A 24,970-nucleotide genomic window follows, 5' to 3' on the forward strand; every position below is an offset into this window, starting at 1 on the left:
CTAACTTTGGCATCCACAGTGCAGTCCTGGGCCCTTCCTAGAGAGGTGAGAGGCTAGTCCGGAAGGTTTCAACCCTGGCTATACACTAGAACCCAGGGCAACCTAAAAAAAAAAAATCCCAATGCTCAGGACCCCTTCCAATTCTGATTTTCTGGGGAGCGTGACCCAAACACAGTATTTTACAAAAGGTATTTTCTGGGTGATGCAGCCAGGATTGAGAACCACAAATGTAGCCTATCTTTAAAATCATTTAAGGGTGCCTGGGTGGCTCAGTCGGTTAAACATCCAACTTCAGCTCAGGTCATGATCATGCAGTCCGTGAGTTTGAGCCCCACGTCGGGCTCTGTGCTGACAGCTCAGAGCCTGGAGCCTGCTTCGGATTCTGTGTCTCCCTCCCTCTCTCTTCCCTTACTCTGCTCACCCCTCTGTCTCTCTTTCAAAAGTAAATAAACATTAAAAAAGATTAAAAAATCATTTAAAAATCTTCCTCTTTAAATATTACTTTAAAATGTTACTTATTTTTCTTTTCAGTATCAACATATTTACCCAATAATTTAAGCCAGCTGCTGAGCAACCACATCACCTGGTCAGAGGTTGCCAAAGCTGAAAAGAGTCATGCCAGGGAATCATGCCCATTCATTCATTCACTCATTCACTCATTTATACATGCATTCCTTTGCTCATCATTCACTTGCCCATTTTACCAACGTAAATTAAGCACCTCCTATATGCTTCCCAGGTGCTATGTAGGCTTTGGGAGTAGAGCACTAAGCAAGACTGGCAAGAGCCCTGTATCATGGAGCTCACATTCCAGTGGAGGAAAACAGAAAACAGAGGAGAGAGTGAAGGATAAACGATGTGATGGAAAAACAGGATGAGGTAAGACAGAATGTTGGGGGTCATTTATGGTTTGTTAATTAGCTAACATGTCAGTACTCCCCAAAATGATCTACTACAAGTTCAATGCAACCCCAATGAAAGACCCTAGTGGTCTTTTCTGCAAACATGGAAAAACTGATCCTGTGAGTCTAATGGAATCAAGGGACCCTGAATGGCCAAAACGGTCTTGAAAAAGAACAAAGTTGCAGGACTTATGCTTCCCAATTTCAAAGCTAACCATAAGTGATAATAATCAAGACAGCGTGGTGTTGGCAGAAGGACAGACATGTAGATTTATGGAATAAGATTGAGTGTCCAGAAATAAATCATACATCAATGGTCAACTGATTTTGCATAGGGGTTAGAAGACTATTCAATGGGGGAAAGAATATTTTTTTCAGCAAATTGTCCTTGGACAACTATGGTATCCACATGTAAAAGAAGTAATTTGTATCATTACCTCATCAAATGCCTAAATGTAAGACTAATACTATAACACTCCTAGAAGAAAACAGAAGTGTAATAAGTCTACATGACCCTGGACCAGGAAATGGTTTCTGAGTTATGTTATCTGAAGCACAAGTAACCAAAGAAAAAATAAATTGGGTTTCATTAAAATAAAAAATGTTTTTGCACATCACAGGATGCTACTGAGAAAGTGAAATGATGGCCCACAGAATGGGAGAAAATAGTCACAAATCATATATCTGGTAAGGATCTAGTAGTATCCAGAATACGTAAAGAGCTCTCACAAATCAACACCAAAAAGACAAATAATCAAAAATGGGCAAAGGACTTGAATAGATACTTTTCCAGAGAAGATATACATATGGGCAACATGCACTGGAAAAGATGCCCACCATCATTAGTTATTTGATAATAATTCTCATCAAAACCACAATGAGATACCACTTCACACCCAAAAGGATGACTGCAACCAAAACGACAGATAAGTACATTTTTTGGTGACAACGTGGAGACATTGAAACCCTCATACACTCCTGGTGGGAATGTAAAATGGTGCAGCTGCTGTGTTCCTAAAAATGTTAGAGTTACCATATGACCTAGCAATTCTACGTGTGTGTGTGTGTGTGTGTGTGTGTGTGTGTGTACCCAAGAGAATTGAAAACATATATTCACACAAATATTTAGACATGAATGCTCACAGCAACATTATTCATAATAGCCAAAAGGTGAGAAGAACCCAAATATCGATTAACTGGTGAATGGGCAAGCAAAATGTGGTATATCCATATAAGGAATATTATTCAGCCAGAAAAGGAATGAAATACTGACACAGGCTACCTTAAAAACATTATGCTCAGTGAAAGAATACAGAAACAAAAGGCCACATGCTGTATGATCCCATTGACATGAAATGTCCAGAGTAGGCAAATTCATGAAATATAAAGTAGATCATTTGTTGCCAGGGGCTGGAGAGAAGGGGAAATCTGGGGTGATGGATAAAAAGAAAGACTGTTTATTTGGGGATGATGAAATACTTCTGGAATTAGATAGTAGGGATGTTTGCACAATCTTATGAATGTATTAAAAACCCACCACAGCATACATTTGAAAGCTGAATTTTATGGCATCTGAATTGTACCTCAAAAAACTACTCCATCAAAAATGAATCTCTCTGCTGTGTGGAGAATGGCTTGGAAATGGCAATGAGTAGGAGTACGACGCCTGCTTAGAAATTTGTGATAACAACAACTCAGTGGCTTCAGCAGTAACGGTGCTTTACTTAATCACACCTCTTGTTCACTGTGTCAACTGTAGCTTTGCCTCGTAGCGTCCTCTTCTGGGATGCCAGATAATGAGCGTGATGGTGCTTTGGACCTTAGTGGTAGCAGTGGAGTAGAGTGGTGGATTAGCAAAGGATTTGGCAGTACAGTCTGTAGGATTATTACAAAACGTCTCAGACAATATCCCACTGATCTCCTAATATGATCGCTCTAAGGGTTCAATTATTCAGTTAATATTATTTATTGAGTGTGTACTATGTGCGGTGTACTTTTCCGGGTGCTGGGGATATAGCAGTGAATAAAAGACAACCCTCCCTCCCCACCCACGTCCTCACAGAGCTCACATTCTAGTGGATGGGGCAGTATTTGTGACAGCGATAAGAATTTGGATGGAATGTGCCAAACTCATTCATACAGAATATACCATAGTATATAGTCAATGCACTATATACAGAGAACCCTGTATATCAAAACCTGGTTGTCTCTCTCCTTTTGGAGAGTCCACACATTAGGACTGCTTTTTCCTGCCCCACTGAACTCAGGTGGGGACTGTTAACATGTTCTGGCCAGTAGAATATCTGTGGAAGTGACATGTGACGCTTTGGAGTGGAAGCTTTAAAAATCAGTGCATGCTTCACCATGTACTCTTTCCCTTTGTGGCACAAAGTGTCCCAGAAGATGCCCCACCAGCTGTGTCCTGAAGTTAGGACACTATGGGGGAAGCTGCCGTTGACTCCTGATGGACAGGTACTCTGATGAATAAAGAACCTTTATTATCGTAGTCTTGGGTAATTTATTTATTTATTTATTTGCTACTACAGCAAAACCTAGCACACCCTGACTAATACATGTTCTCTTTTACTTCTTCACTCTCTGAAAGGCATTAAATCCAAACTCAATCCTGTCTCATACTTTAGAAAAGTAAGCCCACTATCTCAGCACTGTAACTTAAACTTAAAAAATTTTTTTTTGCCCAACGCGGGCTCGAACTCACAAACTGTGAGATCATGACCTGAGCCGAAGTTGGACGCTCAACCTTCTGAGCCACCCAGGCACCCCTGTAACTTAAGCTTTAAACCAAGAATCTGGAGGCATGTGTCATAGAGAGGATGTAGTTGGTGACAATCCATTCTGTGTGTATCTCTGTGTGTGTGTGTGTGTGTGTGTGTGTCTACCTAATCTTGCCTACCAGCCTGTGCAGTCCTTGAGGGAGCCTGAGTATGGCAGACACAGGGGCACCCCATAACCATTGAAGAAGCACCCCAATGACACACAATTTACAAAGAGTAGGTTATTTGGAATTTTCTCCACTAAAAAGAGGGAAGGTCTCTGTGGGTGCAATGGCTTATGTTTCTGCTGACATGGATGTGTGGGGTGGGGAAAGATCACCCAAATTTAAGGCTTATTTTTTCCAGAATGGTTTTACCAAGGTACACAGTGGTCAGAAGATGCCAGGATTACAGACAATTTTCCAGCCATTCTGTTCCAGGCACTTGAGAATTTCTAGTAAATAGATCATCCCCTGGAGAGCACCTGGACAGGTAGGGACCAGAGAATTTCTAACCTCAGGGCTGTGCCCTCGTGTTGTGGCTCTGAGTGTTTTGTTTTGTGTCCTGAGGGACCTTCGGAGCCGGAGTGCCTCCTGAAAGCACAAGGGAATCCAACAAGGAAGATGAAATAAACTGTAATCTCTCACATATCTAAGATGCCTTCTGATGATACAAGATGTTCCAGAAATGTGGCTGTGGCCAGCAGAGCCCGTCTGTCCACACATGGGGCCCACGATGCTGACTGCAGCTGGTGCTGAGCCCGGACCCACGCCAGAAGGCGAGTATCTGTGGACATCCCTAAATGTCTCTCTGGCATATTATTCCTATTAAATCTTGCCCTGCATTCTCATTTTAATAACTTAATCTGGAATTTACACCTTGCCTCCTCTCCTGGAGGGCCTGAGGCAGCACACAATAAAAGCCCAAACACAAGAGGACTGTTAAAAATAAAGACAAATGATCAGAAAGCAAGATAATCCTCCAGGAACTTGAGATAAGATGGTTACTGCAACGAGAGTGTTGAATTCGGTTCCTACTTTCTGGCAGCCAAGGTTAAAAAGAAAGAGTGGCTTATTCAGTTACGATTGCCTGATCGAAGGAAGGAAGTAGATACAAGTTCATGGGGAGAGCACAATCCATTTCCTGAAGCTAAATTCCAAGAGGATCTATCCTGTGGATCTTCATCTTAGGGGCACTAAGTCACAAACTGAACAACAGTCCTTTATAGAAGATGCTGAATCATTCTTCAATTGGCAGCTTTAGCCCCATAAGTGGGCCCTTGATAAAAGGCGAGGGTGTAATATTAAATTAAATTGCAACTCGGCGAAGACATTTCTTGGAGAAGCCGGCTTAATGGGCCCAGACAGATGGGTTGAATTTGGACATATGGAGGCATGGGGAGAGAGTTCCAGGTGGAGGAAACAATTTATTCAATAAATATTTACCGAGCACTTACTCTGAGCCAGGCCCTGCCAGTGAGTGGGTACTGGGGACACACAGATGGCCTTGCCCTCCAAGGAGGTCACGGACTAGGGGTCCAAGTGCACAGACAGTCAATTACCGGTGTTGTGACTGGAATGAGGGGCAAACAGGGTAAGGAGCTTAGGCAGATATGCGTGTTCCAAAGGCTCCTGGAGAAGATGCTTCAGAGCTGCTTCTTGAAGGACAAATAGGAACTTTTTGCATGAAGATAGCACCTTGAGGTGGTGGGGAGGCTGTACTGGGTAGAGGGGACAGCACGCACAAAGGCGTGGAGGAAGAGAGAAAGTGGTATTTTGGAAGAACACAACTCACTCCGGGTAGCTGAGCACAAGGAGTGAGGAGGGGCTCAGAGATGGGGAGGCAAATAAAGCCAGAATGTCGAGGTCCTCTGGGCCTGCTAAGGAGTGTGAGCTTCATCCTCTCGCCAATGGGGAGGATTTTAACCAGGAGAGTGAACTGGCCAGAAGCTCAGATGATGTAGCCACCCGCGGGGAGGAGCTGGTGCCCTAGCAGACTCCACCAGAGGTCCTTGTGGGGTCCTGCCACCCTGCCTGGGAGTTGGTCTGCACCTGCTGGGGCCCCAGCCCAGCCATCCACGACCCCATAGATGACTTGGGATGATAAAGACCTGTCCCACTGTCCAGGGCTGGCAGTGATGACCCATTGCTTGGAATGTGACCCTTTGCATCAAAGTTTTGGGCCACCTGTGAACAGCCCACAGAGAAGAGTGGACCCTGATCCTTAGCACTACCCTCACCCTGGCCATTCTGATACCTCTTTATTTCAAAATGAATAGTGCGAGATGGAGCTTGGACAAGCTTTATGAGGATACCAGATGTTTCCAGAAAGTATCTGCTTTGTGATTGGATTTTTCTGCAGAGCAACTGTAGAGGGAGGTAGAAGATAAGAGTGAAAATTATTTAAAACTCTATGTATTCGCCTCTTCCAATATCTGTTTCCATAGAAACATACAGGAATAAGCCACCAGTTTCAAAGCCAAGTGTAGTCTATGACTTTGAAAGCCCTGGTTTGCTTCCTCATAAAGGACGGTAAAAGCATGGAATGTGGAGGGAAGTTTGAAATACCCCTCTATTCCAGACTGCCCTTAACGTGATGACTGCTTGAATGGCCAGAAAGCCACAGAACCCGGAGTGCTGGGAATTCTTGATGCAGAATGCTTGCAGCCTATGGAGACAGCCTTTCACCATTTCCATAAATAAACGCCACACACATGGCTCCCATGGGTGCCTGTATTGCACATGATTCCATCTCTTATTGCCACCTGCCTGGGAGCAGATGGGGGAATGTCTTCAGGGAGGGCAGGTGGTCTAAAGATGTTGCCCTGTGGCTCTGAGGGGTGTTCAACATTCAGTGACTTTTCGTGCTGTCCATCATTTTCTCTTCATTCAAAACCATTTCAGAGTGGAGGTGGAGGTGGTGGTCTGGTGTAAAAGGAAGGCTTGGGAAAAAAACCCAAACAACCCTTCCACCTAGATTCACAGGCTATCTTCACACCATGAGTATACACTGCTTTTACTTCCAGGGGAAATTATGTCAAATTATTTTCCTTAAAAGAAAAAAAAAATGCCATATGGGTGTGTGTGTATGAACACACATACCCAGTGTCGATTCTTGGTTTTCATCTTACTTGATCTAAAAGCAGCATTTGACACACGTGGTCAAAACTTCCCCCTTGAAACACTTTCTTCATTTGGTTTCCTAGACACCAGACTCATCTGGGTTCCTTCCTATCTTGGTGGCTTCTCCTTCTAGGTCCTTTGTGTTTCTTTCCTACCTTCCTGATATGGGAGTATCACTAGATACTCAAACACTGGAGTGATTGAGGGTCTGTGCTTGTTTCCCTCCCCCTGCAGGGCTCTCATGCAAGGTTTTCAATGCCATCAGTGTGTTGACCACATCCAAGTTCCCATCTCCCTTACATGTCTTACATGTCTCCCCGAACTCCAGACCTGTGTATGTAACACCTATTCACCATCACCACTGGTAGAGTAGTATCAAAACACAAGTGCTTTCCCTTTTTTCTCAAGAATACAAATCACAGTTAAAAACCCCCGTTTAGCCTGCTTGGCAGATCTGCCCACACCTGCTATATCTGAAATGCAGAAACGGCCCATCTTCCCGTCAGACTCTGTAAAGCAGAGGAAGAGAGGGATGAGATGATATGGGGGAGATACAAGCCTGGGGCCAAGTCGGGGTGGACCTGTCAGCCCTCGCCTTGGTCTGTGGTGTTTGTCTCAGGGAGCTCTCCCACCTTCGAATGCCCCCTGTGCATGGGCAGCTCTCTCTCCCATGGCCCAGCTTGTGGACAGCTCTCTCTCTTGGCTACTCCCTTCCTTCCTGACCACTGCTTCAAAATTCCCTTCCCAGGCTTCTTCTGTCCTCATCACTGCTTTGTGGTTCCTCGGGCTCCAGTCAGGACATCTTCACTCGTCACTGCACCCACTCCCCGGGTGACAGCACTCATGCCCACAGCCCCCCTTCTCCAATCTCTATCTATAGGACAAACTACTCCCTCATGCTCTAGGACCCTGTATCCAATATGAGCCACTCTGCCCAGAAGTGAGCTCCTCACATTCCCTCCCAAACCTGCTCCTTATTCTGCACCCTGCCTCAGTGAAGAGGTCTGCCATCCACCACCCAGAGATCTGGGCATTGCCCTTGCTGTCTCCCTGCCCCATCCCTTAGAGTCAATCAATCACCAAGTCTCATCACATCTGCTTCCTTAATCTCTCTCAAAGCCACCTGCTTCTCCCTGTTCCCGCTGCAACTGTCCTGCTCTAGGTCACCATCAGTTCCTGCCTGGATTATAGCAAAACCCATCTCTGAGCCATCTCTGGGCCTCCAGCCTCGCCCCTCCATCTGTTCTCACTCTGCAGCCAGGGCAAATCTGATCATGTCACTCCCCTGATTAAATGTCTTTAATTTTGAAGTTTAACCTCCTCTGTTTAGCACGTAATGTCCCTAACGACCAGCTCTGCCCACGTCTTCATTTGTCTTTCCTGTCACCTCCCCAAAGGCACCCTTGACTTTAGCCAGCAGAACTCTCCCTCTCCCTCTCCCTCTCTCTCTCTCTCTCTCTCTCTCTCTCTCTCTCTCTCTCTCTCACACACACACACACACACACACACACTTTAAGAAAAAAATAATACACTAATAATTAATATGGTGAGAAACTAGATGTTTTCCCTCTAAGATCGGGAATAAAGTTGGAATCCTCCCTTCTCACCATTCCTAGTCAACATTGCAACTTGGAGCCCTAGCTAATACAAATAGTAGACAAAAAAGGAAATAAAAGGTATACAGATTGGGAAGAAAGAAATAAAATTGTCTGTTTGCAGTTGACATGATTATCTATGTTGAAAGTTCCAAAGAGTCAACAAAAAAACCTCCTGGAATAATAAGCAATTATATAGCAAGGCTGTAGGATATAGGTTAGTATACAAAAGCCAATTTCTTTCCTATATGCCAGAAATGAGCAACTGGAATTTGAAATTAAAAACATAATACCATTTGCATTTTCACCAAAAGCAAAATAAAATACTTAGGTATAAATCTAGCAAAATATGTATAAGATCTATGTGAGGAAATCTACAAAGCTCTGACAAATGAGAGAAGAGCTAAATAAATGGGAGAGACATTCCATGTTCATGGATAGGAAGACTCAATATTGTAAGATATCAGTTCTTCTCAACTTGATCTATAGATTCAACACAATCCCAAACAAAATCCCAGTAAGTTACTTTGTGGGTATTAGCAAACTGATTCTAAAGTTTACATGGAGAAGCAAAAGACCAAGAATAGCCAATACCATATTGAAGAAGAATAAAGTTGGAGAGCAGGCACTATTTGACTTCCAGACTTACTATAAAACTATAGTAATCAGAACAATGTGGTATTGGCAAAAGAAGAGACAAATAGATGAATGGAACAGAATAGAGAGTCCAGAAATAGACCCTTACAAATATAGTCAACTGATCTGTGACAAAGACACAAAGGCAATAGAGAAAGGATAGTATTTTTGATAAATGGTGCTGGAACGACAAGACATTCACATGCATAAAAATGAATCTAGAAAATGACCTTGTATTTTTTCCCAAAAATTAACTCAAAATGGACCGTAGACCTGAGTGAAAAATGCAAAGCTATAAAACTTCTGAAAGATAACAGGAGAAAATCTAGGTGACCTTGGGGTTGGCAACGAGTTTTTAAATATGGCACTAAAAACTTGATCAATGAAATAAAAAAAAAAAGGATAGGCTGGACTCTATTAAAGTAAAAAATTTCTGTTTTGCAAAAGACAATATTAAGAGAATGAAAAACAAGATAGAGACTGAGAGAAAAGATTCGCAAAACAAATCTGATAAAGGGCTTGCATCCAAAATATACAAAGAAATTTTAAAACTCAACAATAAAAAAAAAAAGAGGTTAGAGTGGAAGAGAGCCAAAGCATAAGAGACTCTTAAAAACTGAGAACAAACTGCGGGTTGATGGGGGGTGGGAGGGAGGGGAGGGTGGGGGATGGGTATTGAGGAGGGCACCTTTTGGGATGAGCACTGGGTGTTGTATGGAAACCAATTTGACAATAAACTTCATATATTGAAAAAAAAATAAAACTCAACAATAAGAAGACAATCTAATTAAAAAGTGAGTAAAAGATCTAAACAGACAACTCACTAAAGAAGATACAAAGATGGCAGATAAGTACGTGAAAAGATGCTCTACATCACAGGTCATTAAAAAATTGCAAATTAAAACAGCAATGCGATATCACTTCATACCTATTTGAACAGCTAAAATCCAAAACACCGACAACACCAAATGCTGGTCAGGATGTACAGCAACAGAAATTCTCATTCACTGCTGATGGGAATGGAAAATGGTACAGACACCTTGCAAGACAGTTTGGTAGTTTCTTACAAAGCTAAACATAGACTTAGCATATGACCCAGTGATCATGCTTCTAGGTATTTACCCAAATGGGTTGAAAACTTATGTCCACACAAAACCCTACACAAAAATGCTTACAGCAGCTTTATGCATAATTGCCAAAACTTGGAAGCAACCAAGGTGTCCTTTGATGGGCAAATAGATACACAAACCGTGGTATATCCATACAATGGCATATTATTCAGTGATAAAAGGAGATGTGCTACCAAGTTGTGAAAAGACATGGAGGAAACTTAAAGTCTGAAAAGGCCACCCATCATGATTCCAACTATATGACATTCTGGAAAAGGCAACACTATCATGACAATAAAGAGATCAGTGGTTACCAGCGGTTGGTAAAGTGTTGAGGATATTTAGGACAGTGACACTGTCCTGTATGACGCTGTAATGGTGGACACATGACTTTTACATTCGGCAAAACCTATAGAATGTGCAACACAAAGAGTGAACCATACCTAATGATAAATTATGGACTTTAGTAAATAATAATGAATCGATATTGATTCATCAGTTGTTAATAAATATATCACACAATGCAAGATGTTAATAGAAGAAACTGTGGGGTGTATGCGGGAACTCCCTATACTTCGTTCATTTCTTTTTTTGTAAACCAAAAACTGCTCTAAGCAACAAAGTCTATTAAGTATCCAAATTTTTAAAATGATAGATATATCATACATTCTATGCTTAGAATACGATCTGGCACGTAACAAGTGCCATATAAATATTTATTGCATGGAAATGAATAAGGGTGTGGAGCTGGGACGTCTCCAGTAGGACTCCAGAATCAGATTTTCATTCTCCGGACACTTGCACATGCTCTCACTGGGAGAATCTCCCCCGCGGGGTTCTTCCCATTATTTGCCAACTCTTCATCCTGCTAATTTACTTCTAACTGCTATCAGAATCTAAATATGCTATGTGATCTAAAGTGATCGTGCTTCTTTCCGTGTTTGCTGTCTGCCCATCAACTAGCCTGTGGGGAGGCCATGAGATCAAGGGCCACGGCTACCGTGCGTGCTTACCTCTGTGTGCAGAGGTACTGGTTGGGCAGTGTGTGTGTGTGTGTGTGTGTGTGTGTGTGTGTGTGTGTCTCTGACCTGGCTCTGTCCTGGAGAAGCTGGCGGTCCAGCAGCGGTAGGGGCAGGGATGCACTCAGCAGAGACAAACAGCACACTAAGTGTCCCGACAGGGGAAATGTCAGGAAGCTAGGAACAGGAGTGGGGGAGGAGCAGGAGCTTAAATCTGGTAGACCCAGGAATCTCAGGGACACATCTCTGGAGAGATAACACACGGGCCTGGAACTGAAGTTCATTTACTTATCAGAGAAGGTTCTGGAAGCAGGACAGCACGGGCAAAGGCTTGAAAGTGTAACACAGAGCAAGGCCTATGACTGAAATCCTGAGGTGTTCAGAGTGTTCAGAACAACCGAAGTCATCCAAGAGAGATGAGGGGAGGTGGGGACAGACGACAAAGATCTTTGATCACTTCTCCCCCAAGCAGACTTTCTCTCTCACTGGGGGGATCCTGGGAAAAACAGCCCCTTGAAGGAGAATTTAGAACACCTCATCCCCCAGGCACACTGTTCAACCACCACGTTGTGTCCGACAGAGGAGGGTCTGAGAGAAATCAACCGACTGCTTGGTGCTGAAAACCGACAATAAGCCTACAGGGCTGTGGGTCGACAAATCAAAGGGTTCTGCTACCATGGCAACAGAATGACAGGGCAACCCTAAAATAAGAGGAGAAAAAGAGGAGCAGGCCAGAAAAGGTTCAGAGAGAAATCTCAGCAGATACCTGGAGGGAAACACAGAGACGGAATTTCTGGGCAGAGAGCCAGGGAGCTGGCTCTCCTCCAGGCTCCACCTTGGAAACTCTGGATGCCCCTGGGCAGGAACATCCCGTCCCCAGACTCAGTCTCCTCATCTACGCAGTGAGGCTTTTCCATGGCACCCCACAGCTCCTGCTTTTGAGACCCAATGCCCTGAAAGGTCGCAAATGGACCGCAATTCTCCGCACGAGCCATTGAGAGCCTCAGTACTTGTTTCAGAAAGGAAGGAAGAAAGGTAAGGTCAGTGATAGCAAACTGTCACTTAACACGGATCGGACTGCACAAGGTTGATCTCCTTTAAAGGGTCCAGGGGGACAGGCTTCCCGGATCTATTTTTGGAGTCTACTGACTCAGGCTGACGCCAGCCCTGCGGCCTCTCCCTGCCACGGCCAGAGCCTGGGGGACCCCTAGTGCGTACCTGGCCTCCACTTTAACCTCCAGTGGAGGTAGCAATGCCCCGCCTCCCCAGCCACCCACGGCTAGGCTTCAAGCCAGCAGGGTCTGGCGTCTGTCCACCCGCCCAGATCCAGGTCTTCCGGCTGGCTCTGCCTGACTTGCTTTCTCCCTCCCTGACATCCTGCCCCAGCCCCCCTCCCCACCCCCCCACCCCCGCCACCCCTCACTTTTCTGGACTACGCTCTAATCTGAGCCCTCATCTGCACGACCTGAAAATGCTCCCTTGCCCTGCCCACTTCACAGACCTGTGCTGATGGCCAAAGGTCTACGAGAGCCCCTAAACCCCACAGAGTGCCATCTGTGTGTTGAAAGGCAGGGTAGGGTATGCATGAGAGGGTAGTTCGTGGTGTTGCCGCTAACCTGCTAGGTAACCTGCGTAAATGAAATCTCTCTGGGTTTCTGTTTCCTCATCATTAAAATGCGGTTGAGGATATCACCTGTTCTATAATTATTGGGAGGATCTAGTGAGTTAACACGCAGAACTAGCCATCACCATCATTGCTGTTGCCATTATTGGCATTAGGGCTTGTGTTTAGCACCCAACCCGGTTCTCCCCAGCCGCGAGGCCCGCTTAGCCATGATGGTTCTTCCTCCTGTTGACATCCCGTCTGGATTTCCAGGTCCTGTCCTGGCAGTGGATGAGGAAGTCCCCGGGGTGAACTTTGCCAACTGTGCACCATGAGTGATGACCAGGTGCCACCTCCCCTCTGGAAACAGTCTGTCTGCCTCTGACCTCCTGCCCTTTTGGCTGTGGGTACGGTCCGCGTCCAGGTTATCCTCCTTGGCAGTCCTGGCTGTGCCTCTCTGGAGTCCTGCTTCCTTCCAAAGTGAGGCTGGAAGGCCGGGAGATGCAGGCCCAGCCCTAAAGCTCTCTCCTGCAACCCCGCTGGCACAGAATAGCATCCTCTAACACGGCTCCAGCTTCGTGACTTCTCCCTGGGCTGAGTAAACCCTCTATATATTCCCCTACAAATGAAGCTGGGCGTCTTATGTGCTAGAAAACCTTCTTGTCCAGAAGGGTAAAAACCTCTGTCCCCAATGCATAAAACGACTATTGCCATGTTAGTTTAAGAATCCGCACTACATTCCGCAAAAAGATTTCTCTAACGATGCAAACTCCAGGTCTCTCAACAGAATTTGCTACATTGTATGCAGATCACCATGCACGGCACAGCGTTCAAGCCATTCGAGCCCAGCTCTCTCCCACCAAGGCAAGTTTAACTGCTCTAACAGCAAGACAACAAAACCACCACTTCCAAAGGGTCTTGAACTTCCCTAATTTGGAGCACCCTGGGAAGACCAGTGTGAGTAAAGGGCAAGGCCGAACGCAAGACAATTACACTACACACTTAACAGTACTTTTATGTAAGGTTCTTTACGTTAACAGCACTTACCACCTGGAAAATCATATGGTAACTAGAAGGAGCTATCAGGATGTTTACTCCCTAGTGGCACTCCTTAGGGAACTTCCTATAAGGGAGGTTGGAACGCAGTCTCATTTCTGGACCAACGGATCATGCAAATGGGGGCTTCTGCAATGTGCAGAGAATATACTCATTTAAAGGGCCCAACATTTCTTATTTCTGCATGTATTAATATCACTAGACAATTCTTTCACTGTTGTTTTTTTTTTTTTTTCCACGGGAGTGAAGACTTTCTATTTGGCCTTTCTGAAATAGGTCTCAGATGGAAGGAAACAGAACTAAATGAGGAGTTTCTGACAGGGAACGTGGGCCCTTGTGCAGCTGTGAAGATTCCCCCATAACTACCTTGAGTTCTTGTTAAGCAGTGCACTTTGGGCAGCCAGGGAGCTGTGCCGCCTCCCTGTCCCAGCGCTTGTGGGAGCTCGCGAGCCTTCCAGCCTCCTTCTGGCTGGGGCCGGCGCTTACCTCCATGCTGTACCTCTCCACAGTCCTCCTCAAGGGATCGACAGCCTGCCAGCAAATCAGGATGCACAGGTCGATCAGCAGCATGCCCCCGACAATCACCAGCAGTTTCTGGTCCTTGATGATCTGCAGGCAGGGCAGGGGCAGAAGGGAGCAGACGTGAGGGAGGTTCCCGAATAGCAGCTGAGGCGCTGCCTCAGGGGAGTGACAGCATCGTGTCACCCTCAGTTTTAGAATCTCTCAGGACTCTCCATCACCTGCAGGATAAATCTAGCCAAACTCCTTTGCTTGGCACTCACGGCCTTTCATGAGCTTGGTCCGACCACTCCCCAGAACACACATGTGCACTTAGTTTGATGACACCTAGTTTCTGGACATGCTGTGATTTTCACCGCTTCCCCTCCCCCCCCCCCCCCCAACTCCCACCCCCAGGCCTTTGTAGGTGCCAGTTCTATTATCTGAAACATCCTATTCTTTCTGTCTGGCAAATTCCTAATAATCCCTAAAGACCCAGGTCCATTGTCACCTCCTCTGTGAAGTCCCCTGTAACTCCCACAGCAGAATTAATCACTCCCATAGCACTTTGTTCACATACTTATCAGAAGTAACAATAGTAACACCAAGGAGAAGAATAGCTAATATTTAATGAATACTTACTCTGTGCCTGCCTCTAGGTTGATTAATGGGTTACATACATGATCTCTTACAAAGGCAGATACTATTATCATTCCCATTTTATGGATGAAGAAACCAAGGCTTGTGAGGGGCTAGGTAACTCGCTCAGTGTAATATAGTTAGTAAGAGGTGAAGTCCAGATTTAAACCAAGCTCCTCCTTTCTCTACAGTCCACACCCTCAAACACTTATAGCACAAACCAGATGCTATAGTGACCAGATGCTATATTGTGTTACATGTTTGTCCTCCTCAGTAAACTGGGGAGACCCTAACAGAAGGGAAGCCAATTTTATTTTTTGTGCATCCTTGGTACCGAGCAGGGCCTGGCAAGCAGTAGACACTTAAAAGTTTGATAGATTGAATTGCGATGAAGGAATATAAAAAGAAGAAATATAATTTCCATCCCTCTTTGCAGCCTGGGATATCTTTATTACACTGCGAAATTCCCACCCCACTTTATGTCTGTTTGACAGGGACTGGCCCTGGGGACAAATGCGGCCAGCACCAAAGACAACCTGTATTTCACTCATTGCACCTTTATGTGCTTCCTCCCCCCAAAGCTCATGTGATGAAATCATTCGGGAAGAGGCTATAGAAAAACAAACAAAACTGAGGCAGAAGCTTAAGAAATATCACCAGGTCTGGCTTTTAATGATTAAAGCCATTTTAAAAGGAGAAATAGAAACTCAAGAGGTCTCTCTGTTGCCGAATTGTAAAAGAACAGAAATGTATTGCTGAGTGTCTGCCAAAGAGATCAAATCCACCCAAACCGCTTTACCTGGGGACTGGGCACTGGTAAAGCCCCCCTCTTTAAGATTTTCTGGAAGCATTCAGTGAACCACTGATGGTTTATAGAAATCCAGCTTAACCCTTGCTCTCTGGGGAACTAGGCAACTCCCTGCTAGCCCTGAGAAATTGGGGCATAAGGAAGACATGCCCAGGGAGCTGAGGACGTGGGGGACAGGCTGGAAGGCGCCTCCCTACTTAACGCTCACCCAGGGCTGTTGGAGCCCGCAGGCAGGTGCCCACGCTGTGCTGGACCCTGGCAGGTCCTTCTCCCACCTTCCTGCCACACCCTTCTCAGCACCGAGCCCGAGGTGCTTCTCAGTGAACCCAGGCACGCCCTGCACAGGGTGTATACTGCAGATGTGTTCCGGTCCGAGTGGGGGCAGGGACCAGCTTGTCTCCCCTCTGTGCCCCGGTGTCTGATACAGACACTGGCTCTCAGACCTTCTTGGGGAAAGTTTGGGGAAAGATTGAATGAGCTCTCAGAAAGAGGCCAGGAGGAAGTGGCACTGTAAGTTCAAGGTCACTGTCTCCTGCCCAGGGCCCAGGTTCTACTCCCTCCGGGGCATCTCCTGCTGCAGGTTCCCACCCCCCCACCTGACAGCCTCCAAACCCTTCAGGGAACGCACCTTCTTCTCCCTGTCCTTGCTAGAAGGCTTGGGGACATTTCACTGGAGTTTATGGCCACATTCCTCGTCTTCAGAGCCCCTACGACAGTTGCAACTTCACCTATGTATATGGGATCATTTGATTTGTATCCCTACTCCCTTGTAGACTGTGAACACTGTATGACTTGGTTTTGCTCATCACTGTATTCTTAGTGCCTGTCTGAGGCCTGGCATAGGAAAAGTGCTCAATAGGCACTGGTTGATGGATGATGGCCCAAGAAAATATGCCCTGAGCACCCATGCAGGGCCAGGCCCTGTGCTGGGCACTGGAGATGCAGAGATGGACAGACCCTGGTGCTGCCCTCCAGGGTTAGGAGGACAGACAGACTTGCCAGGGATGATTACAAGAGGGTACCGGGAGGAGAGGAGGTGGCTTCACAGAGGAGTTGCTGGGGGCCACTGGGGAGAAAGGAATGTCAGACAGAAGAAGTAGCTGGGAGAGCTGAGGGGCTGGTTCAGGGGTGTGAGTGCATCACATCGCCCCTGCTTCAGGATTCTTCTATCACCCCCCCCCCCCTCACCAGGGTGGGAAGGATAAATCCAGCCAAACTCCTTTGCTTGGCATTCAAAGCCTTTCCCGAGAGTGGCCTAACTATTCCCCCCTCCCACACACGGACTTGTTAATGCTTAACCACACCCTAGTCTCTGGCAGAGTTGTGATTTTTGCCCTCCACACCTTTGTAGGTGCTGGTTCTTTTGTTTGAAACACCCTAATCTTTCTGTGAGAGATTTTGTGTGAGTGGGGTGGGTGGGGGTGGCTAGAGAGGGGGCTAGTGAGGTGGAAAGCCTGCATGACAGGGGGCTGCCGGAGGCTGAAGCATCATTAAGCAGTAGAGTCATGGGGAGCTCTCTGCAGCCCGGAGGGGTAGACCTGAGGCAGGGAGCCTGCAGTAGGAGGCCAGTTAGGAGCTGAGACAGTTGTCCCGGTAAGCAGGGAGGAGGCTTGATTCAGAGACACCGTGATGGTCAGGAGGACGCTGGTGCCATAAATAGCAGGTAGGCGGAGTGGCTGGCTTCAGTCTCGAGTCCGCTCTCCCTCCCCAAAACTCCCCCACCAGCAAGCGCTAGCATGTCTCACAGGGTCTGTGAGACAAAAGGTCTACAACTCTTCCCACAGTCTACCTTCGAGGAGGCAGTGACCTTGAACGTGCGCAACACTTTTATGTCGGTGCACACTGATGCCATCACACTGAGTTCTCTCTCTGAAGCTAGGAGGCTACCAGTGCTCCATTGTCCCTGAGTGCAAAGGCATACAGTAATAATGACTGAGCACAGGTTCTGAAATCAGATCTGAGTGTGACTCTTACTAATTAACTGTGTGGCCTTGGGTAAGTTTCTTAACCCCTCTGAGCCAGGTTCCTCATCTACCAAATGGAAGCAGTAACCACACAAACGGCACTAGATTACCAAAGTCTGTCTGACTATAACTGCTCAACAGCGGTTGGCTGTTTTTATTAAATGTCACTTTCCATTGTTGTCTAGAGCAGGGGTCAGCAAACCGTGGATCTGGCCCACTGCTTGTTTTTGTAAATAAAGTTTTATTGGAACACAGCCATTCCCTCGGGCTGCTTTCATTCTCCACCATCAGAGTTTAGTGGTTGCGACGGCAGCTCTGTGGCCTGCAAAGTCTAACGTATTTACTATCTGGCTTTTTACAGAAATAGTTGTCTGGCTCCTGGTTTACAGAAAAGAGCATTTCTTTATTTCTTCAAGAGACTTCAGATCTTTTGACTGATTCGAATTGGCCTTCTGCTAGGACCAACTCATTGCCTAGTTCCAGGGATGCCATTCCAGGGGGAATACAAAATGAAAGGTGCCTCCTGGAGTTGTACACAGCATATCACTCAGGTAACTGGTACTCCCTGGTGAAGCTGCCAAAAACCGTCTCTCGGCATTTTGCCGAAGCTAAGTCCACAGGAAGATCTGAGGTGATGTGCCCATGTCATTGTCTGCAACAGAACCAAGTTATATTGGTAACGAGCTTCCTTTTTTTTTTTTTTTTAATTAAAAAGAAAGGTTTTTTAAGTACTCTCTATACCCATCGTGGGGCTCGAACTTACAACCCCAAGATTAAGAGTCTCATGCTCCACTGACTGAGCCAGCCAGGCGCCTCTGTAGTGAACTTTCTTTGTCTTTTTTTTTTTTTTAAGTTTTTTTTTTTTTTTTTTTTAACGTTAATTTATTTTTGGGACAGAGAGAGACACAGCATGAATGGGGGAGGGGCAGAGAGACAAGGAGACACAGAATCGGAAGCAGGCTCCAGGCTCTGAGCCATCAGCCCAGTGCCTGACGCGGGGCTCGAACTCACGGACCACGAGATCGTGACCTGAGCTGAAGTCGGACGCTTAACCGACTGAGCCACCCAGGCGCCCATGAACTTTCTTTGTCTTAAAAAAAAAAAAAAAATCATCTGCCCCGGAACAAAACATCTCATCTCTGACCTACTGCTCTTGTCTCAATGTTTCAATTTGGTCCTAGTAAGAGGCAGAATAAAAACTGCACTAAGTCTCCCAATTCAAGATTGTATGATTGAGTTTTAGAAAAAACTAGAACATGCTATAAAAATATCAGATTTGGAAGCAATAAGTCACTGCATGCCAGTATATCCTCTAATAAGCTCCTTTTCCTTTAGCGTCTTTAAAAAATGTGGCCATATGGGGTGAAGTTTGTGCTTGTGTGTCTGGGAGGGCACGCCACTGTGGATGCAGGGAGAGGAGGCGGGAGCCAGGGAGGGAAGAAAAGGACAAAAAGACTATGCAGAAAAGGGTATATTGCATTTACAAACTTCTGTAAATCTAGTATACGTGTCAGTAAAAAAGTTAAAGGGTCCATCTTACAAATAAGTCTAAACTGAAAAAAAAAAAACCCTAATAAAACAACAACAATAAAAACCAACCTTGGCTATATAAAAGGTCGGAATCATGGAGAATCCAATCCTAGTTTTGACCTGTAATTGCCACAACCCTTTTAAGACCACCTGGTTGCCGAACTTGAGCTTTTGATCCATATAAGGCATAACTTTCTCTTCTACCTCCTCTTATTTGTTGATAAGGGGATGCTTGGGGGCAGCACTGCAAACCTGTTCTGGAAAATGCCTAGAAAGCAAAACTAGAGGAAAAAGTTTCTCACCCTGGAACGGCGTGCTCATCTGGCTTTAGTCATTTTTGTACTGGACAAAACAGGTGACCAAACCTTGTACACAAAGCCTTCGGCGGTCTGTTGGATAAGCCCCTTCCTGGGGTGCCTGGCCCCCCAGCAGCCTGCGTTCTGTTTGCCCAGCCGCCGAGCCAGCGAGTCTCCCGGCTCTGGCAGTGCGTGCAGCAAGGTGTGGCTACATCCCAGCTCCTCCCTCTGTGTAGCTTTCAGACAACTAAATAAACTCTGAAGTCTTCCCTGACGTGTTTTGTCAATTGTTGCCACACAATTGGAGTGTTCTTGCTCAGCGATCACATGAGTAATGGAAAATAAAGGCTGGTTCTTGATTACAGATGACAATATGGATGAATCATATATTGACACAAAGGAATCAACATTGTGACTCTTCAAAACCAGGATGGAGTTGTCGTAAATGGCAGAGCGTCTCTAACCACAGCCACAGCGCAGGAGGGGCCCCAGAAGTCACTTGGTCACTTGGAGCCTTTTCAAACTTTGATTGCATCAGCATGGCTGGGAGGGCTGGCCTCCACCCCAGGATCCTGATTCTTAGGGCTGGAGTGGGGCTTAAGAATCTACATTTCTTTCTTTCTTTCTTCCTTTCTTTCTTTCTTCTTCCTTCCTTCCATGTTTATTTATGAGAGAGAGAAGGGGGGGTGGGGAACAAGTGGGGGAGGGGCAGAGGCAGAGGGAGACAGAATCTGAAGCAGGCTCCAGGCTCTGAGCTGTCAGCACAGAGCCTGATGAGGGGCCTCAACCCTTGAACTGTGAGATCATGACCTGAGCCGAAGTCAGACACTTAACCAACTGAGCCACCCAGGCTCCCTAAGAATCTGCATTTCTAGCAAACTCCCAGGTGATGCCTCTGCTGCTGGTCCAGCCCACACTCTGAGTGGCCCTGGCAGATAGAGATCTTCTACCCTGGCTGTATATCAGTATCACCTGGGAGAGTCTAAAAACTCCTGATGCTGAGTTCCAGCCACAGTGAGGTGGTTTCATTGGCCTGGGCTGTGTCGCTTCTTGGAGTTTAAAGCTCCCATTTGATTGAAATGCGTAGTTAGGTCTGAGAAGGACTGGGTGGCCAGGCTTCTCATTTTACAGATGGAAAGGAGTTGTCACAAATACTGCAGAGGCCCATGAGGGAGGGCCCTTCCAGTGAACATTGGCAGTGGGTGGCAGGGACAGATTCTTTCTTCCCTCTAAATGTAGCCTGCAGTTTCCCTAGGTGGTCCAGGTATGGGGCAGGGGGTAGAGGAGAGAGGACAGTCCTCCCTCATCTGGACAGCAGCTCCTCAAGCAGCCCTGGCAGGTGGAGGGGCTGATGGATGAATGGGGCCACTGGGTACCAGGCAGAATCACAGCTCAGGAGACAGGACCATTTCGATATGGCCCCATTTTTCAGATAAGGAAACAGAGGCCCAGAAAGATGAAGACATTTGCTGAGAGACCCATAGCAGGTCGGTGGTGGGAACAGAAGAGAAGAGAGGCTGCTTTCCTGCTTTGTCTGTTGGCCCCAGTGCCTTGTTGCCTGCTGCAGGTGCCAGGGCTCATAACCAGGCAACCAGATGACAAATGCAAGTTTGGAATGAAGACTCAGAACAACAGCGCCCTTTGTCAAATGGGATACGGGCACAATGCAGGATCTGCAGAGGAGAGGTCTGTAAATAGGTTATACCCACGTCAGGGGTTTAAAAAGTGTGTGTGTGTGTGTGTGTGTGTGTGTGTGTGTGTGTGTGTGTGTGCTGGGGTGGGGTGGGGTGGGGTTGAATCAAGAAGAGGCTTTTTGGAAAGAGGTGTCATGATGCTATGAGATCTCTCCCCACAGTGAGAGGATGGTTATGTTTCCTCCTTGACCTCACATGAAGAGGGAGGCTTTAAGGCGAACACTCAGACGGCTTGACTGATGGGCTCCCTACAGCTCAGGGGAGCCTGAGACACCTGAGAAACCTGAGGTGACCAGTTGGCCAGGTGCTCAGGGGGTGGGACAAGGGGACAGCCGTGCAGTGCGGTCAGCCAGCACTCCTCGAGTTTGGATGAGCGAAGGACGAGTGTGTGCTTTCCTGGGCACCAGATGTGGGCCAGGGAGGAGGGAGAGTTGGCCCTGCCCAAGACCTGCTAGAGGGGTGAGGTGAGCCCCTGAGTGCAGAAGCCTCCACACGCCTAGGGAAGAAGCCTCACATGGCCACCTGGGGGAGTATTTCGCCCATGTCATGGGCACCATAGGAAGGAAAGTCCCAGTCCCGGGGTGGGGGTGGGGGGTGGGAGCTTTGAAAAGCCCACAGACACACCCTATGACAGTCTAAAGCACCTGCTTAACCTCTTCCAGGCCCAGTAAGCCCAAGGGCAGCTCTTGGCAATGAACCTTCCACCCTTCCCCCACTCCAAGCTCCAGCTCCGGAGGGTTCAGAACCCTTGGGGATAGGACGTCAGGGAAAAAGCTCAGGCTGGCAAAGGAGAGAAACTGCCCGTCACACCCCTTCTCCCAGGGCAGGTGGCTGGCCCGCTGCAGGCCTGAGCTGGTGGAGGCAGAGGCTGTGCCTCGAATGCAGTTTGAAGTTCTGAATATTACGATGGACTCCATATATTAGCTGCTGACCAGAGGGCTTTCAAAGTCATGAGACTTGCCCGAATTTTTATCTAGGAGCAAGGGAAGAACAGTACCACTGGTTAAGTTAAAACGACAGTGATGGAGAAAATTTCTCCATGAGTTCCACCTAAGAGCCAAGCTGAGTCAGCATGCTGGTTAGACTCAGCCACGTGGATGGCAAATACTTTCCACCCACACGAAGGCAGGGCTCCTGTCCTCTAAGGGCCTCTTTGAAAATAGAAACATTAAATTTGGTCTGTGTCCTGTTTCACTCCCCTCTTTCAAGGGCTTCTCATTGCCCGGAAGTTCAAGTTCAGATTCTTTAATGTGGCTCCTCTGGCAGCCTGTCCCTGTAAACACCATGCCCTGGCCATAATGAGCCTCTGCCAGTTCTGTGAACACACCCGCCTCCGTGATCCCCAACCCAGGCCTCCGCGCACACGGTTCCCTTGATGGGCCTCTGCCCAGCTAACCCCCACTCCCCCTCCAGGTCTCCACATCAGTGTCACTTCTTGCATGAAGCCTTGTCTGAGTGCTCATACCCCTGTTGCCCCTATACATTCCCAGCCAGCCCTTATCATCATGTGTTGTAAATGCTTTGTTGCCCTACAAGGCTGAAGGTGTCAGGGGTGGACATCGTGTTTAGCTTGAATCCCCAGCAAATAGCCCAGTGCTAGGTACACCGTAGGTGCCTAATAATATTTGCTAAATAAACGCTAAGTGAACACTGCAAATATCGTGAAACAGGAGTGATTACCTTCTTCTTCATTTTCACATTTTTGAAGATGGCGTGGACCCTCCATGTCTTTGCAAACATTGCCCCAAAGGCCGTTGTGTAACCCACGGTGAGAATCCAGGTCCTGACCTAGAGGCCATGAGAAAACAGAGACATTAACATCTCCTAGGTGGACCGACTTCACCGTCTATTAGAGCGTCCCAACAGAGGGATTCTAGGTAATAGACACTCAGACACTCTATTCTACATAATGTGGCCTTTCACTAACCATCAAGACTCCTTCAATCACATCTCAATTTGATAGATATTTAGTTCCATCAGCCACATGCCAGACCCAGCCCTGGGCACAGGGGACTGTGAGATTCAAATTCTGCCTTCCATGGGTCCATAGTCCAGAGTGGCAGACAGAGGCACAGAGGCTCCCAGGACCACCAAGGGTCCACTGAGGGGTGACAGATCAGCCTTCTTGTCTTCCCTCCCTCCTTTCCTTCCTGCGAGCCCTCTATGTGAGGAGACAGACCTGCAGAGGTGAACAAATGGCTGATTGCTTGACTCCTCACCTCAGTCTATAGGAGACCAGATGGCTCTGGGAGCCTCTTCTACAGGACTCCCAGCTCCCGGGTTGTAGGCAGAGGGTAGGGGAGGACACTGAGCCGCAGGGGCTGAGACTGGGCAGGAGAAGCATCCTGCTGTGGCCCTTCTCCAGCATTCAGCAAATCCACCACTCTGGTGGAGCAGGGGAGGACTCAGCCAGAGCTGGATCCAGGGTAGCCATACCCAGGCCAGCTCCAGGCCACAGCAGGAGCCGTTTAGTTACGGAGGAAGGATAGAGAAGGACCTGCTATGGGCCTGTCTCCTTGGGCCTTTGGAGAAAGAGAGGAGCAAATGCCGCCTGGGTCCTACCCACCAGCCCCGTCTGCCACGGTCAGACTATGTGGTTCCTACTTCACTGTGGACCCCAGTGTCTGGATACTCAGCATCAGGCCAGCCTGGCCCCAGTGGCCATACTTGGACCTTGGGACTAAGGCCCTATCTGGTTCTCACCTGTTCTGCAGGACTAAATGTCTCCTGATCCCCAGCCCCGGCTGGTGAGTGACAGGAACTGTCAGCCCTGACTGCTGCCTATAGCCTGGAGCCCTGCAGGCTGGAATGGCCAGCCACCATCTGTTAGGTTGTGGGGGCCTCCTGGGTGTCTGTTCCCTGCCTGCACTGCCGTCACGGCCAGACCCCAGTGTCTCCAGACTCCACGCTCACCGGCTGGTCTGGACACCCTCCAAAACCTAGGACACTGGCCCAGCTCCAGGCCACACGCCACCGAGTTCTAGGGCTTCCTGCTCATTGGGGCGAGAAAGCTGTGTGTTCTGTGAGCTCCAGTTCTAGGCTTTGGTCTTTCTTCTGCTTTCCCTCAGCACTGCTGAACTGAGTTCCCTCTAAAAGATCCCCACTGGCCTCAGCTGAACACAGCAGGAAGGTGAATGTTAGTAGGACTCGGAGGGAGACAGCCAGGCTGGAGCGGACAGGCCAGATCCTCGGTGTGCAGAGGAATCAGACACAGCAGGTGTGCCCGGCTGCTATAGGCCCTTCCAGCCCAGGAGTGCCATCAGCACAGGTAAGTTCCCAGAAACACTCCCAGATGAGTTCCTTCATGGAGTACCTCTACTCTGCCTTTCTAGCAACTTGGCTCTCCAGACTCCAGTTTTACAGAGAAAGAACATTTCCCCTTCCCATTTTATTTGTTTTTTTTTTAAGTTTATTTATTTATTGAGAGAGAGAGAGAGAGAATGAGAATATGAGTAGGGGAGGGGCAGAGAGAGAGAATCCCAAGTAGGCTCCATGCTGTCAGCACAGAGCCTGACATGGAGCTCGATCTCATGAACCGTGAGATCATGACCTGAGCCGAAATCAAGAATCAGATGCCTGACCGACTGAGTCACTCAGGGACCCTTCCATTTTACTTGTAAAAGTAGGACGTGACTGGTGGATGGCAGAGCCGGCCCCCTAAGGAAGGACAAGAGCATCGCAGCAACTGTTCTAAAACACGGTCGTGTGAGGTGTGGATGCCGACA

General features: G+C 47.3%; 1 protein-coding gene across 1 annotated transcript in view; it reads right to left on the reverse strand.

Annotated features, from left to right (window-relative positions):
* The window catches only part of GABBR2 (gamma-aminobutyric acid type B receptor subunit 2), a 235,915-nt gene that overhangs the window by 39,992 nt on the left and 170,953 nt on the right, over positions 1-24,970 (reverse strand). Inside the window, exons 12-13 of the mRNA XM_042912093.1 lie at positions 22,926-23,033; positions 14,303-14,425 (exon numbers count right to left, since the gene is read on the reverse strand). Of these exons, the coding sequence (XP_042768027.1) occupies positions 14,303-14,425; positions 22,926-23,033 (231 nt within the window). The remainder of the gene's footprint in view (positions 1-14,302; positions 14,426-22,925; positions 23,034-24,970) is intronic.

Source organism: Panthera leo, chromosome D4 (genome assembly GCF_018350215.1).
Source record: "Panthera leo isolate Ple1 chromosome D4, P.leo_Ple1_pat1.1, whole genome shotgun sequence".
NCBI lineage: Eukaryota > Metazoa > Chordata > Mammalia > Carnivora > Felidae > Panthera > Panthera leo.